Raw genomic sequence first — 14,904 nt, 5'->3', positions numbered from 1 at the left:
ACATCACTAAACCCACAACACACACACATCTTAATAGACATCACTAAACCCACAACACACACATCTTAATAGACATCACTTAACCCACAACACACACGTCATAGACACCACTACACACACATCTTAACAGACATCACTAAACCCACAACACACACATCTTAATAGACATCACTAAACCCATAACACACACATCTTAATAGACATCACTAAACCCACAACACACACATCTTAACAGACATCACAGAACCCACAACACACACATCTTAATAGACATCACTAAACCCATAACACACACATCTTAATAGACATCACTAAACCCACAACACACACATCTTAACAGACATCACAGAACCCACAACACACACATCTTAATAGACATCACTAAACCCACAACACACACATCTTAATAGACATCACTTAACCCACAACACACACATCTTAATAGACATCACTTAACCCACAACACACACACATCTTAATAGACATCACTAAACCCACAACACACACATCTTAATAGACATCACTTAACCCACAACACACACATCTTAATAGACATCACTTAACCCACAACACACACATCTTAATAGACATCACTTAACCCACAACACACACATCTTAATAGACATCACTAAACCCACAACACACACATCTTAATAGACATCACTCAACCCAGAACACACACGTCATAGACACCACTACACACACATCTTAATAGACATCACTCAACCCAGAACACACACGTCATAGACACCACTACACACACATCTTAATAGACATCACTCAACCCAGAACACACACGTCATAGACACCACTACACACACATCTTAATAGACATCACTCAACCCAGAACACACACGTCATAGACACCACTACACACACATCTTAATAGACATCACTCAACCCAGAACACACACGTCATAGACACCACTACACACACATCTTAATAGACATCACTCAACCCACAACACACACGTCATAGACACCACTACACACACATCTTAATAGACATCACTCAACCCACAACACACACGTCATAGACACCACTACACACACATCTTAATAGACATCACTCAACCCAGAACACACACGTCATAGACACCACTACACACACATCTTAATAGACATCACTCAACCCAGAACACACACGTCATAGACACCACTACACACACATCTTAATAGACATCACTCAACCCAGAACACACACGTCATAGACACCACTACACACACATCTTAATAGACATCACTCAACCCAGAACACACACGTCATAGACGCTAGAGCGCTGAACGGGACGCATTTTTCTGTCAGAGCTCGGCCCGCGTCCGACAGAGAAGTAACCGAGCCCGACCCGGGCCCGACAGGCATCAAGATATATATGTCTGAGCCCGACCCCAGCCCGACACAGTTGAAGTCTATTTTTTTCTCATACTAATGAAACGTTTACGTTTGTGTGTATGAAAGCACGCTTTTATTAAACGACTGCAAGGCGTTTGAAAATGTCAACAGATGAGCGCAACAAGCGTGCGTTAACAGAGCACAAGAGTGCTCGCTGTAACCGCGCGCTTGTTGCGCAGAATCATAACAAATTTGAATTCAAATAGGCCCACAAAAAAAGGCCACGATGACGATCAATTCCACAAAAGGACACAAGAGGTTCTGAGGTTCTGTGGGACAGGTATGAAACTTGAACACGAGTGTCCCCAGCGAAGTAAAATTAACGTTAACACAAAAGCAACGCCCATGCCAACTCCAACTCCTTATAGCACAGATGTGACCGAACCAGAGCATCATTTCTAAATATTCGTCTGAACCCGACCCGGCCCGTCGGGTACAGTCGGGTCCCGTCGGGCTCGGGTCGGGTTTCCACGCTCTAATAGACACCATTTCACTGGACTAGTGGTGGTGGTCTTACCATAGAGGAGGGAACAGCACCCCCTGCGGGGCCATCCTCGGTCCTGCGGCTGTAGATGAACAGACCGGACACCTCTAGGGACTCATTGTGTTGAGTTCTTAACTGTAAGTGCCTGTAACCTGAAGAACACACACACACACACACACACACACACACACACACACACACACACACACACACACACACAATAATGAATCCCAAAGAATATGAACACAAATTATTACAACGGATCATATACGGTTGCAGCCTTGGGGCTGCTATCCATTACTTTTGCTCACCGCACTCTGTCTCATGGGTTCTCATGCATTCAGCTCCATAGCAATGGGCAGTAGTCAAACAAATACGAGGGAGCCCGAGACTCAATCAAAGGCCCGCTGAATCAAAACAAAGAGGGGCTGAATGCAGAAAGGCCGACGGCCGCCGCTCCGGGGGTGGTTTCCGGTGGACTCTTGTGTTTTCCCCTCACCTGGTTTGAGGGCTTTGATGGGCAGGGTCCGCTGGGCCGTGGTCTGGGAGCTGTTGTTCTCCACCACAGCGATGCGCAGGAAGCACAGCTCCTCAAAGTGCACGGTGAACTGGAAGCTCTCGCCCCACATGGGGTTGAGCGTGTTGCGGTGGATGGGCTTGGAGCGGAAGTGGCTGGCGTCCACGGGCATGCCCAGCACGTCCACCTCCACGCAGGGGCTGCCCGCGCTGTTGCCCGGGCACACGTTCTGACCGGAGATCACCTGGGAGGGAGGGAGGGAGGGAGAGGGAGGAGACCACGTCAACAAACTGACAACAAACTCCACACCTGCTGGGCGAATTTAAGAATTTAAGCAGTGTCCCCTGAGCACTCCCCGGAGTGCTGTTGTGCGGTCGTAGGTACGAGGCCACAGGCTGAGAACCAAAGAGAATCACAGCCATGTCCATGATTGTCATCATTATGTATTTTCTTTATTATTTTTTTATTTTTTTACTATCTCAGCACTTGAGGAATACCTTTTGTATACTCTATCTCAGCACTTGAGGAATACCTTTTGTATACTCTATCTCAGCACTTGAGGAATACCTTTTGTATACTCTATCTCAGCACTTGAGGAATACCTTTTGTATACTCTATCTCAGCACTTGAGGAATACCTTTTGTATACTCTATCTCAGCACTTGAGGAATACCTTTTGTCCACATATCATTTCGGAACTAACTGTTGTATAATGCACAGCTGCTGCAGGATGTGTGGCCTCCAGAGAACAGAAGAGGGCGACAAATCCACAATAACAGCCAACAAGTACATTTTTGCACTGGCCACGGTAAAAAAAACAACAACAACATAACAACTATGCTCATAAATATACATAATACACTTATTTGAGAGAGAGAGAGAGAGAGAGAGAGAGAGAGAGAGAGAGAGAGAGAGAGAGAGAGAGAGAGACAGACAGACGAGATGAGGTGAGATAGAGGAGGAGGGCAGGAGAGATAGAGAGGGATGAAGGGATGAGGGAGAGATGAAAGAGGAGATAATTAGAGAGCGGATGGGATGAGGGAGAGAATAGCAAGAAGGCAGCGAGAGGAATGGATAGAGTTAAAAGCAGACGAGGAATACAAAAAAAGAGGTAAAGCGTAGGGAAGAAGAGAGTGTATGAGAAGTTAAATGCATTTCTAGACATTGGGTTTACATTTTGTTCTGTAGGTAATTTTTTAAAGCCAATATTTTCATAATCCTCTCAATCAAATCTGCTCTGTTTAGGGGGAATGAGGGGAATGAAGAGTCCACCGATGATATCAACAAGAAAGTTACAGGGTGTGAGGTTACCACAGGTTGACGCAAACACACACGCACACAAAAATGCACACACATACACACAAAGTTTATGAGGTTTAGACTATAGGTCAACTCTGTTTTTAGATGCTGGACTTTACAAGATGAAGGATCATAGTTTTTATGAGACCATCATTTGCAGCTCATAAAGGATAATCCCTAAAAATGAAATCCACATGACAGGTTTACCCCTCATCCTAAACAATAATTAACTTTCATATTCACAAATTTAACCGTGCCTATTTTAATTTATATACTTTCATAAGTTTTTAGTCATTACTATGACTAAATCTTAAAAAATGTTTTTCATTTTGCTTTATGAGTAACCAGGTCATTGTTTTCAGTGAAAGGTCACTGCTGTTATGAGTGTTGCCATACTACTTTTTTATTGTGAACAGATGGTTATGTCTCAAGAGACTGCACTGCTCAAGGACCGGCTTAGGGACAGCATAGAGACACGGCTAGCTTGAGCTGAACTCACACCCCGAGATAGTGAAGATGACTCTGAGACACAATGCAGATCTTTGCAGAGCTGCATGCATTTACAGTTCCACCGCACATTAACATGAACACAAGGGGGCAGTACAGCATTCACAACCACAAACGTTTGCGGAAACGGAAACAAGACATAGTCAGCTCCATTTAACGTATGTAAAAAAAAAAGAAGCTATTTAACAATGTGACAAAGTCGACCCGACCCCAGATAAGCAATTTTGAAGATGAGATGAGATAAAATCGTTGCAAAACCCTACAAAGTTGAAAAGTGGTTGGTGTATTGCAGCCAACTGGAAATACACCTTTTTGATTTTGCGGGGTGCGTAGGCTACATTTTATTTTAGGGCTGGCTTTAGGGTGTGAAACAAAACGCTGCATGTTCCCCGCGCGACTGGTTAAACAGGCGTGTAAACTCTCGGTAGCTACCTGGACCTTCGTAAAAAGTTTGTCCCTACCCTTCAGCGACACGGCTAGCGCAAGGACACAACAAGCATAGCAGCATAGCTAGCTTAGTGAAACATCAAGCTTAACAACACAGCTAGCTTAAGATATGGCTAGCTTTACATCACTGCTGTCTTAAGAGTCATAGCTAGCTTTACAGCAAAGCTATCTTCAAGGCATGTCGAGCTTTCGTTTTCAAAAGCCGTGAAGAACCTCAGCCTTGAAGCCTACTTCCTCATTCAAAACATCTTTACGACTTACAGCCTTTTATAAACTCTGCTCTAATTCTCAGCTAAATGGGAGGCCTCCATGACAGCTCATGCAAGCACATACGGCCCCTTATTTAATAAACACTCAAACCACTTTTACTGCCGTGATGTGGACACACACAGCCAGAATGTATGTATGTGTGTGTGTGTGTGTGTGTGTGTGCGTGTGTGTGTGTGTGTGTGTGTGTGTGTGTGTGTGTGTGTGTGTGTGTGTGTGTGTGTGTGTGTGTGTGTGTGTGTGTGTGTGTGTGTGTGTGCGCGCGCGTGTGTGTGTGTGTGTGTGTGTAAAGTCCCGGATAGCAATCCCTGACTTCTGGGGAACCGAGAGGGGAACTGAGAACTGGAGAACTCCACGTAGGCTCCTACCGTGAGGGTGTAGGTGATGGGGGTCATGTTCTCGACGTCTCGCTCCAGCGGACAGAACTGCTGGTAGAGGGGGCAGCAGCGGTCCCACAGCACGGCCGGCTTTAGCACGTAGCCGCAGCCGCCGTTGGCCTCGAACAGCGCCGCGTTTAGCTGCAGGGGAAGATCTGGCGGGGCGCGGCGGGGCGGGGGGGGGGGGGGGGGGGGGGCGCACACAGTGAGTGGGAACATTAGTTGAGGATCCAGAAGATTTAGGGTGTGAGAAATCATCGCTGAATATCCTGATCCAGAATCTTTATACCTGGAGTCATTGACCCTTCATTGACTGAGTTCTTGACTCGGACATCAACAACCTTGTATCATAATATGTATTATATGTGTTATAAGAAGCATCTTAACGACCGGTATTGGTCAACTTTACTTAGGAATTCAGGTAGAAATGGTGAGATTTAAGAAGAGGAGCAGAGAGAAAGAGACAAAGCGGATGTGAATCATCCAGATAGATCCTTCACATCTAAAATAAATAAAAAAATAAAGATAAATAGTTATAGACAGAAAGAGCAAAATAAGACAAAAAAAGAAAGTCCATCACTCTGAAACATTATTGAGTCTAGGAGATGCCAGAGGACTCAACGAGAGCTGACCTCGTCTTGCCAGAGGTAGGGAGGGTCCAAACCCACTACATGCACCCTACCTCCCTTCAGGAGATGACTCGCGTTGCTTTTGCTAAATGTTTATCTCAAATTCCTGCTTCTCTTCTGTCAGGAGGAATGATAGGGGGAGAGTTTGGCTCGGGGAAATGGAAAATCGCTCCCACCCCACCCGAGAGGTGGAGATCACAGAGAGGCGGAGGAGACCAGAGATTAAGGGTGTCTTCTAAATACTCCTCAGAGTGAGATAACCTGCTGTTTGGAGGGTCGGAAGTTGGCAGGGGGAGGGTGATTCAAAGTCTTTTTTTTTTTAAGGGCTCACTGATCTAGTTTCAACATTATGACTTGGCAGGTTAAAATTGCGAGCGCCGTACAAGTTCCAACTAAAACCAGAAATGCCTTGTGCTTCTCACACTGCCATGAAAGAAATTCAAGTCAGACATATTTTTGTACAGTTATACTATATTCTTATTATAGTATATATTATATATATTTCTTATGTTGAATTACATTGCTCCTGTCCTTAACACTTAAAGGACAAATCCAGTATTTTGCCCCCTTTCTGGTCTGTCTAGGATGAAATAGAGAAGTTTTGACTTTTGGTCTCGGGTATTTGGCTCATTTCAAATCACCCCTGCCTGCTTCAGAATGGCTGTCTACGGGCATTCACAGACCTGTCCTTAAAACAACCCTAAACGTTTGTTTTCCAAAATGTGCAACTCACAGATTGGTTAGTGGTGTTCGTTGATGATCCAAATCAAGTATCGTAGCGAAATACAGTTTCTGTCGTGTTATATTTTGTAAATCCCATTGAAACGGAAACCAGACCGGAACCGTAAACCGAAATGGGGCTGTTTACGTTTGGTTGTAGTCTTTTCGCTCGGTTCTCCGCATCAACAGTAGGGCTCGAACCGAGCGAAAAGACTACAACCAGCCCCTCTTTCCGTTTCTGGTCAACGTGCAATGAGTCTTCCAACAGAAATCAATGGATTTACAAAATGCCCCCAAAAAACACGACAGAAACTGTATTTCACTACGATACTTGATTTGGAACATCAACGAACACCACTAACCACTCGGTGAGTTGCACATTTCTGAAAACTAACGTTTAGGGTTGTTTTAAGGACAGGTTTGTGAATGCTCATAAACCGCCATTCTGAAGCAGGCAGGGGCGATTCTAAATGAGCCAAATACCCGAGACGGGATCAATTGTCAACATTTCGGTGTCAACCACTCTATTTCATCCTAGACAAACCAGAAAGGGGCCTCAATGTTCAAAATACCGGAATTGTCCTTTAACCCTAACCCATCATTTAAATTAGTGATCGACCGATTTTTACGTGTATCGTATTGGCCATTTTTATTTATTTTATTTATTTTTTCCTTTTTTAAATTGAGACTTATAACATTTGTTATCATAATTGTGTCATTTTTGTGACGTAAATTGAGGGATCAAAAGCAGTATCGGCTTAACCTGGAAATCCAGACACACATCTAGAAAGCTGTAGGGTCCGGCAACGAGTAATGAAAATGGCCCAACTCGAGGGGCGGCACCAAGCATGCATTTGAAAATATCACTGCACGCAATTGGATAACACTACGACCAATCAGAAGAATACAAGGGGTGACGTATCCAGACCAGCAGAGCTAACCAATAGATAAGACTCTTGCCGTATCCGGTCGGTAAAACAGCAACGCTTTTGGCCCCGCCCTAAATCAGATACACCGATGTGATTGGTTAATGTTCTGGGGCAGGGGAATTGGGGAGTGAGTATATTGCTCGTTTCCAGAGTGACTCGCTGAGCAAATTCAAATTGTGCTCTCGCGAGAATTCTGGATTTCCAGGGTAATATCGGCTCCAAATATCGGCTCAAGAAAATCAGTATCGGCATATCGGTCATCGGCTAAGGCTGATGAAAAAAATCGATATCCGTATCGGGCGTAAAAGATCCATATCGGTCGATCCCTATATATATATATATATATATATATCCCTATATATATATAAAGACTATATAGGCCCATAGGAAAACCAAGCATTTCATTACGAATAACTGTGCGTTCTGCGTTCACCCAAATAAAACGAAGACACTCGAAACATGAACTCAAACCTACAGCTAACGGCCGCGTCACGACACGCCGCAACATAACGCGTTCCAATTCAACTACTCAAAATGCACTCGGCTCTATACTCCCCAAATACAACCCAAAACCTTTTCCCCCACACCGCTACCGTCTGCTACCGCCTGATGACGGCCCCGCGCGCCGGCTCACCGTCCGTCTGGTAGTTGAGCGCCACCAGCTGGATTCCGTGCAGCCAGAAGGCCAGCGGGCTGGGGTTGGCCGAGTCGATGCGCGTGGCCGCCGGGTAGGTGCGCAGCAGCTGGGAGCCCGTGTGCTGGATGAGCTTGCGGGAGTAGCGGCGGCAGAGGCGCTTGGCGGCGTTCTCGTTGACCGAGGAGATGTGGTAGCACTTGGGCGTGCGGATGATGGAGCTCAGGGAGGCGGGCACGCTGGTGGGCACCGGCGACGTCTGGCACTGCTGCTGGGCCTGCTGCGTCTGCGTCTGCTGCTGCTGCTGCTGCTGCTGCTCCTCCCAGCTCAGACGCACGCACTCCGCACCTCCTGGAGGGGGGAGGTGGAGGAGGAGGAGGAGGAGGAGGAGGAGGAGTGGTGAAGTGATTGCCTTCGCTGTGAGTGGGCCTTTTCTAACCTCCCTCTAACCACGTGTTTTACAGTGTGTACCCTCACGTTCAAGAGTTCACACACGTGCACATGCACCTTCGACAGTGTCAACCGTGCAAGGTGGCGTGGAGCATGATGGGAGCGGTGGGGGGGGGGGGGGTGGTGGCTGTCTTTAGGTGGCAGAGGGGGTGGCGAGGGAAGGGGGGAGCGGCAAGGAGTTGGGGAGATGAGGAACGTGTAGGAGGTGTAGTGGTGAGTCAGGAAATAAATGTTAAAGAAAGAACTGTCGCTTATTTCTCTGTGTGTCTGTGTGTCTGTCTGTCTGTCTGTCTGTCTGTGTGATTGTAAGCTCGTTCACAATAGTGGTTTTGGTGCCGTGATCGCTACTCTGATTGGTTCAGATGGGGGTCAGGTGGGCGGACGTCTGATGGGTTCTGATTGGGTCAGGGGGACGGACGTCTGATTGGTTCAGATGGGGGTCAGGTGGGCGGACGTCTGATGGGTTCTGATTGGGTCAGGGGGTGGGACGTCTGGGATGGCTGTGTGATGTCGTGCTATCGTTGTTGTTGTTTCTCCTACAGGTCCCAGGGCGAGTGACTTCTGGACCAGAAGAAGGGAAAGAGAGCCAACTGTATCCCAACCATCAGGGGTGACGGGGGAGGAGGGGGGTCAGGGCTCAGGGGTCGGGGGGGGGGGGGGTCAGTGTCTCCGTGGGTGTCCAGTATGGGATTTCTCTATTTAAGGTCAAAGAGATCATTTTTCAAAAGTCTAAATACACCACGAAAAGGACATGCGGGTGTAGGCTGCTTCTCATGAACGTCACACACACACACACACACACACACACACACACACACACACACACACACACACACACACACACACACACACACACACACACACACACACACACAATACAATCCACTTGAATGTAAAATAAAGTAATAAAACCGCCACTTGTTGGCCCCGTCTACCTTTCCCTGAGGGGCGGGTCTGGGGGGCGGAGTCTCCCAGCGTGTTAATGCGAGCAGGGGCAGCTCCAAATATGGACTTCCTGCTCTTCCCTCTGTCCTTCCCTCGGCCCGAGTCAGACGGCGACAGTGTGGAGAGGCCTGGTTCCCACGGGCATGCCAACACACATAAACAAACAGAAGAAAAACTAAAACAACAGCATCACCAGTTGTGTTCTCTCTCTCTCTCTCAAAATTTCTGAAGCAGACAAAATTAATTAAAGCTCATTAAAAGTCATCGATCCACTCCACCATTTCCTTTCCTCTGAACATCCATCAATCTGTCATAAACCTCATCTCTCTCTCTCTCTCTCTCTCTCTCTCTCTCTCTCTCTCTCTCTCTCTCTCTCTCTCTCTCTCTCTCTCTCTCTCTCTCTCTCTCTCTCTCTCTCTCTCTCTCTCTCTCTCTCTCTCTCTCTCTCTCTCTCTCTCTCTCTCTCTCTCTCTCTCTCTCTCTCTGACAGACAGACAGACAGCGATAGAGGCCGACATACAGTTGGAACGGAGACAGACAGACAGACAGACAGGTGGAGGAGCCTACCGGGGAACTTGATGGCCTGGCAGTAGATGATGAGGTCTGACAGCTCCTGGGCGATCTGCCGGCTCTCCTTCTTGTTCTGAGGAAGGTAGAACTCCTCCCCCAACTCCATGTCAAACACCTACACACACACACACACACACACACACGCACGCACGCACAAAAACACACGGTGGATATAGGTAGGAAACACCTTTATAACCTCGAATCTGAAACCCGCATGACCCTCAGATCATCAATGGAGTAACCAGCAGTACTTGCACCCCCACATAGCCGACCATAGTGGGGGTGCGATGTTCATACAGTCTACAGACTCTGACTTTCCGTTGTCAGCCTACTTTTCCCTTGCAGTTTGCCGCCCTCTCCGGTTTCTTGGTGCTTCTCTTGGGAACCTCGTCGGCCGCCGGTGGCTCTTCTTTCTCCGCTGTGCCCTTCCCCTCCGGCTTGTCGTCCAGGATGTTGTCTGAAGACAAGACCAGCCCACACACACACACACACACACACACACACACACACACACACACACACACACACACACGCGCACCATGAAGGACAGCGATCACCAGTGATCCCAGTGCCCCCTCTGGGAATCTGAGGCGGAGTCACAGATGAACGGGCCATCACTGACCCGAAGAGGATGATACAAAGAGCTCCGGTCCGGGATGGACGACAGCGAGGCGGCTTTAAGCGAGGAGACATTCCATCTTTCTGGATACCACCAAAACACAATTCCCCATATAAACTAAAACACTTAGAACAGCTGAAGCGTGGCGCCAAGAACAGGACAGATGGAGCGCTCTTAATTTGTAGTATAACATATGGTCTTTATCAGTATTTATCGGGACAGGGGAGTGAACTCTCCAGGGGAGCGGAACCAAGTTTGAAGACCGTATTGAACAAGGCGAAAAACGTTTAACCACTGTCGTTCCTCGACACTCATCTCTTAGCAACAACTGCCCCCAGTTTATTTTATATATTGGCCCCGGACTGTGTTACAGCATTTCCAGGCAGAGGGCCCTTGTCGGCCCCTCCCCCTCACCACTGTAAACATGAGCAGTAGCACGGAGTTTGCTGTTCCTTGCTCTAGATATACTCAACATTACGGCCACGTTACGGCCAAAACCATATCCACCAAGGCCCTTATCTGCCGGATGGACACACCACAACAAACACGAGAGTCTCTGAGTAGAATAGCTCCTTTACTGTGAACTAATAGGAGAGGTCTGCAGCAGACGACCCAGATTATCACCGTACACTAGCATTTATCTTGTACCCAAAGCATCAGATCAGGTACGGTTTTCAGGCTCCGACACGCTTTCTGCGTTCCGCGCTCGCAGTTTCCATTCATATCATCATATTAACATTAATTAAGCATGGGCATCCAGAAAGGAAATACACATGAGTACAATGCCGTCTGTCTGTTGGCAGATCTCCTCACACAACCTCTCTTCAAATAGGCATCCATTTTGCCATCTGGATACAGGCGTGTGCCGTCCATATGGGCAGATGGGGCAGATGGGGCAGCGAACTACTTGCAAAAGCATGCTCCCAAAAAATTGTTCCTCAGTAAATCATTGCTCCAAGTCTATTTTTAATAAGGTGATTGTCACATTAACTATCTATAGTTTCTGTAGACTTTCTGACTATTTTTGGTCTGTTGACATCACATTTTGGATGATGGTGGCGATTCTAGAGGTTTAACGTGTCATGCAATGTTGGGGCAGGGCAGCTCAACAGCCGCGTTCCTCCTGTATGTTTATGTACATGATAAAAAAAAAAACATGTAAATTGTGGGTGTGGTCATACGCCAGTAGTTTCTGCCCCGCTGAAATTTAGGGTCACCACACGCTACTGATCTGGAGCATGCGCTAGCTAGTGGACCGCTTGCTATTGCATACCATCCAAGGGGCCACACATTCTGGGCTGCGCACGGTCGTCCGCTTAGGGGTCCCCACCAGCCTCGCAAGACAAGGGGATGACGAGGGGATGTCATGCAGCTGTTTACAGCTGCCTTCATGCACTTGTGAGTGCCCTACTTCAAGTGCTTCCATCTAAAAACAACCTCCCCCCCCCCCCTCTCTAAATACACTCCGACATCCACAAAAGAAAGTCAATCCGGACTTTATTTGCTTCCGTCAAAACAAACGAATCGAAACCTATGAAAGGGAGAGTCTGGGCGTGAAGGCCAGACAGAAAGGCACCCATCCGGCATCATTCCCCCCGAATATGAACTACTCGGGAGGGCCGTGAAGCGTCTGAGGGAGCCAGCCAAGGCCCCGGGGGGCCGGCCGTGTGAAGCCCTGCTAGGGGCAGGGCGACAGGGTACGGGGGGGCACGTACAGTACAAGGCCCGGGTGCCTGGGGGGGGGGGCTTTCCACGGCGTGGATGTGTCGTGCCGGGGCAGAGCAGGGGCCTGAGAAACCAGATGGCTCTGTTTTGGTTTCCATATGAAGCCCAGCTCTAGCAAGGTCTCACACACACACACACACACACACACGCACACACACACACACACACACACACACACACACACACACACACACACACACACACACACACACACACACACACACACACACACACACACTTTGCTGGGGCTGACATACATCCCTGTGTGCTTGTTTTTCTGTGTGTGCGTGCGCACGTGTGTGTGTGCATGTGTGCGTGCGTGTGTGGTTGGTTGCATGTGTGTTATGTTTGTGAGAGAGAGGGACTAATTCTTGAGAAAAAATCTGTCTGCTCTTGAAGACCGTCTTATTTACGTGCCAATCTGTGACAAGCTTGTACTGGCGTACACGTCTCCACGCGGCCAACATCCATAAAACGGTGGCACATGGATTTGAGCTGCGACAGCATTGACAGTAATGGCATAATTAGTGGGATTTGTTCAGTAGTCTGAGTTTCAGACCCCAGCACAAAAGTCGACTCGGAAAGGGCTTTTCCCATTCTCACTGTAAGCATCCTTTAGGAAGGTGATGTGGTCTTACCACTACCTGCTCTTTAGACCTGTCTCTGTACTGTCTAACCCCTACCTGCGCCTGAATTACCTTTTATTAATACTAAATAATGCCTAAACTGAAACATATGATCCCCTTGTATATGTTTTCGACGTTGTTTCAACAAAAAAATCGACATCAACGACTGTTCAGGACAGTTTAGAGTAAAAATCCTTACCTTACCTTCGTCCTATTTGCCTTTGTCAAAACACGATATACAATGTTTGGAGGACGATTTCATTCTTCGGTTCGTTGTATACTTATATAGCGAGGGAAAACAATCGGTTTGTGAATGTATCGAAAATATGCGCGCGCGCACACACACACACACACACACACACACACACACACACACACACATTCATTCACTTCAGTCAGATCGCAATCAGACCGCAGGGGTATAACGCCTCTTGATAATTTGGTTGGTAATTGGTTGATAATGTGGTTTCAGAGTAAAACTGTTTCCGATCGCGTTCTATTTGAGGGGACAGGTTAATTGTTAAAGGTAAAAATGTACTGCCACTTGCCCTACAGGACATGTGGTGCAAAAAGTTAACGTTGAGCCCTGCACACACACACACACACACACACACACACACACACACCACGATGATTTGCAGACATGAGCACGGTAGGGTGGCGGCGTGCACAGACGTTGTAGGTCATAGCAACCGACATGCATAAACCATGAAGCTTTGTCAAAAGAAGCTCAATGGGAAAGCGCAAATGCCCATCGCCATGGTTACAGATTGCTAGCATGATTCTGACACAATGATGAGGAAGTATCTACGAGCAAAGCGTACAAATATCGCTCGCTAGATATTTGTTAACTGTGTATGTTCAGATGGTAAATATTTACAGAAGCTGAGAGCAGCCATGGGTGGTATATTAACTATAATTCTTTGGTTTTGTCGTAATCCTGGCATAATGAAGGCGTTAAAGAGGTTCTCGTCATCTCGACAAAACAAGCACAAGAAATATTATACCAGCCATGGCAGCTCTCGGCTTACGTCAATATGAAATATTTATGTAGGTTGCTGAATATTAGTTACAGAAAAAATGTGTAACAGATTCAAAACAACAACCGGGACCATTTCAGGGGAAAAATGATATGAAACATGGATATGGTTCGATCTGATCACCATGAGCGCGGGGAGCCATGGTTCACAACACCATGTAATTACCTTCCAGGCTATAGGAGGCGGTAGAGGCCATGAGGACATCAGCTACATGGGAAAGATGCACGAAAACAAAGGATAAGAAAAGGAAGGGATTGAAAAGAATGCAAAGTATGAAGGGATCAAAGAAATAACAGGAAATATTGTAACTGGAAAATCCTTAAGAGACACAGGGAGAGGCTTCTGCCGGTATCAACCGGTTTGAACTAGTTGGAACCAGTCTGTTAAGGGACGTTGGTGTGATGCATATCAGACAAAAGCTGTATATCCAGTCATTGTGATAGGGCTCTCCTGCACATAATAGTGCACCTACGGAAGGGGCAGGCCGCCCGGCTGTAAAGAGTACTTTAAAGAGTACTAAATCAGTACTGTAAAATGTTCCTGTGGGTTGACAGAGTCTTACAACAAAGTTGTCACTTAAACTGATCCAAGACAGCACATGGACATTCAGCACGTACATGTGGAGGTATCTACACTAACCAAGTCAGCTTTGACCCAGTTTCTCATTGTACAACTAGACATATTGGGTTGCACTTTAGTTAACCAAATATTTGGGCAAAATCTTTTT

The 14,904-nt window shown here is 47.0% G+C and overlaps 1 protein-coding gene across 4 annotated transcripts in view; it reads right to left on the bottom strand.

Annotated features, from left to right (window-relative positions):
* plce1 (phospholipase C, epsilon 1) overlaps positions 1-14,904 on the bottom strand; it is a 74,851-nt gene that overhangs the window by 7,091 nt on the left and 52,856 nt on the right. For 3 of the 4 annotated variants that reach the window (XM_084485882.1, XM_084485879.1, XM_084485881.1), the window contains 8 exons: positions 14,343-14,384; positions 10,500-10,624; positions 10,165-10,282; positions 9,588-9,725; positions 8,203-8,553; positions 5,282-5,445; positions 2,377-2,638; positions 1,911-2,029 (listed from right to left, as the gene is read on the bottom strand). In XM_084485882.1, the coding sequence (XP_084342008.1) occupies positions 1,911-2,029; positions 2,377-2,638; positions 5,282-5,445; positions 8,203-8,553; positions 9,588-9,725; positions 10,165-10,282; positions 10,500-10,624; positions 14,343-14,384 (1,319 nt within the window). The remainder of the gene's footprint in view (positions 1-1,910; positions 2,030-2,376; positions 2,639-5,281; positions 5,446-8,202; positions 8,554-9,587; positions 9,726-10,164; positions 10,283-10,499; positions 10,625-14,342; positions 14,385-14,904) is intronic. The other variant, XM_084485880.1, reaches the window with a different exon arrangement.

Source organism: Micromesistius poutassou (assembly GCF_964030765.1).
Source record: "Micromesistius poutassou genome assembly, chromosome: 21".
Lineage (NCBI taxonomy): Eukaryota > Metazoa > Chordata > Actinopteri > Gadiformes > Gadidae > Micromesistius > Micromesistius poutassou.
This window is presented reverse-complemented; position numbering and strand designations above follow the sequence as displayed.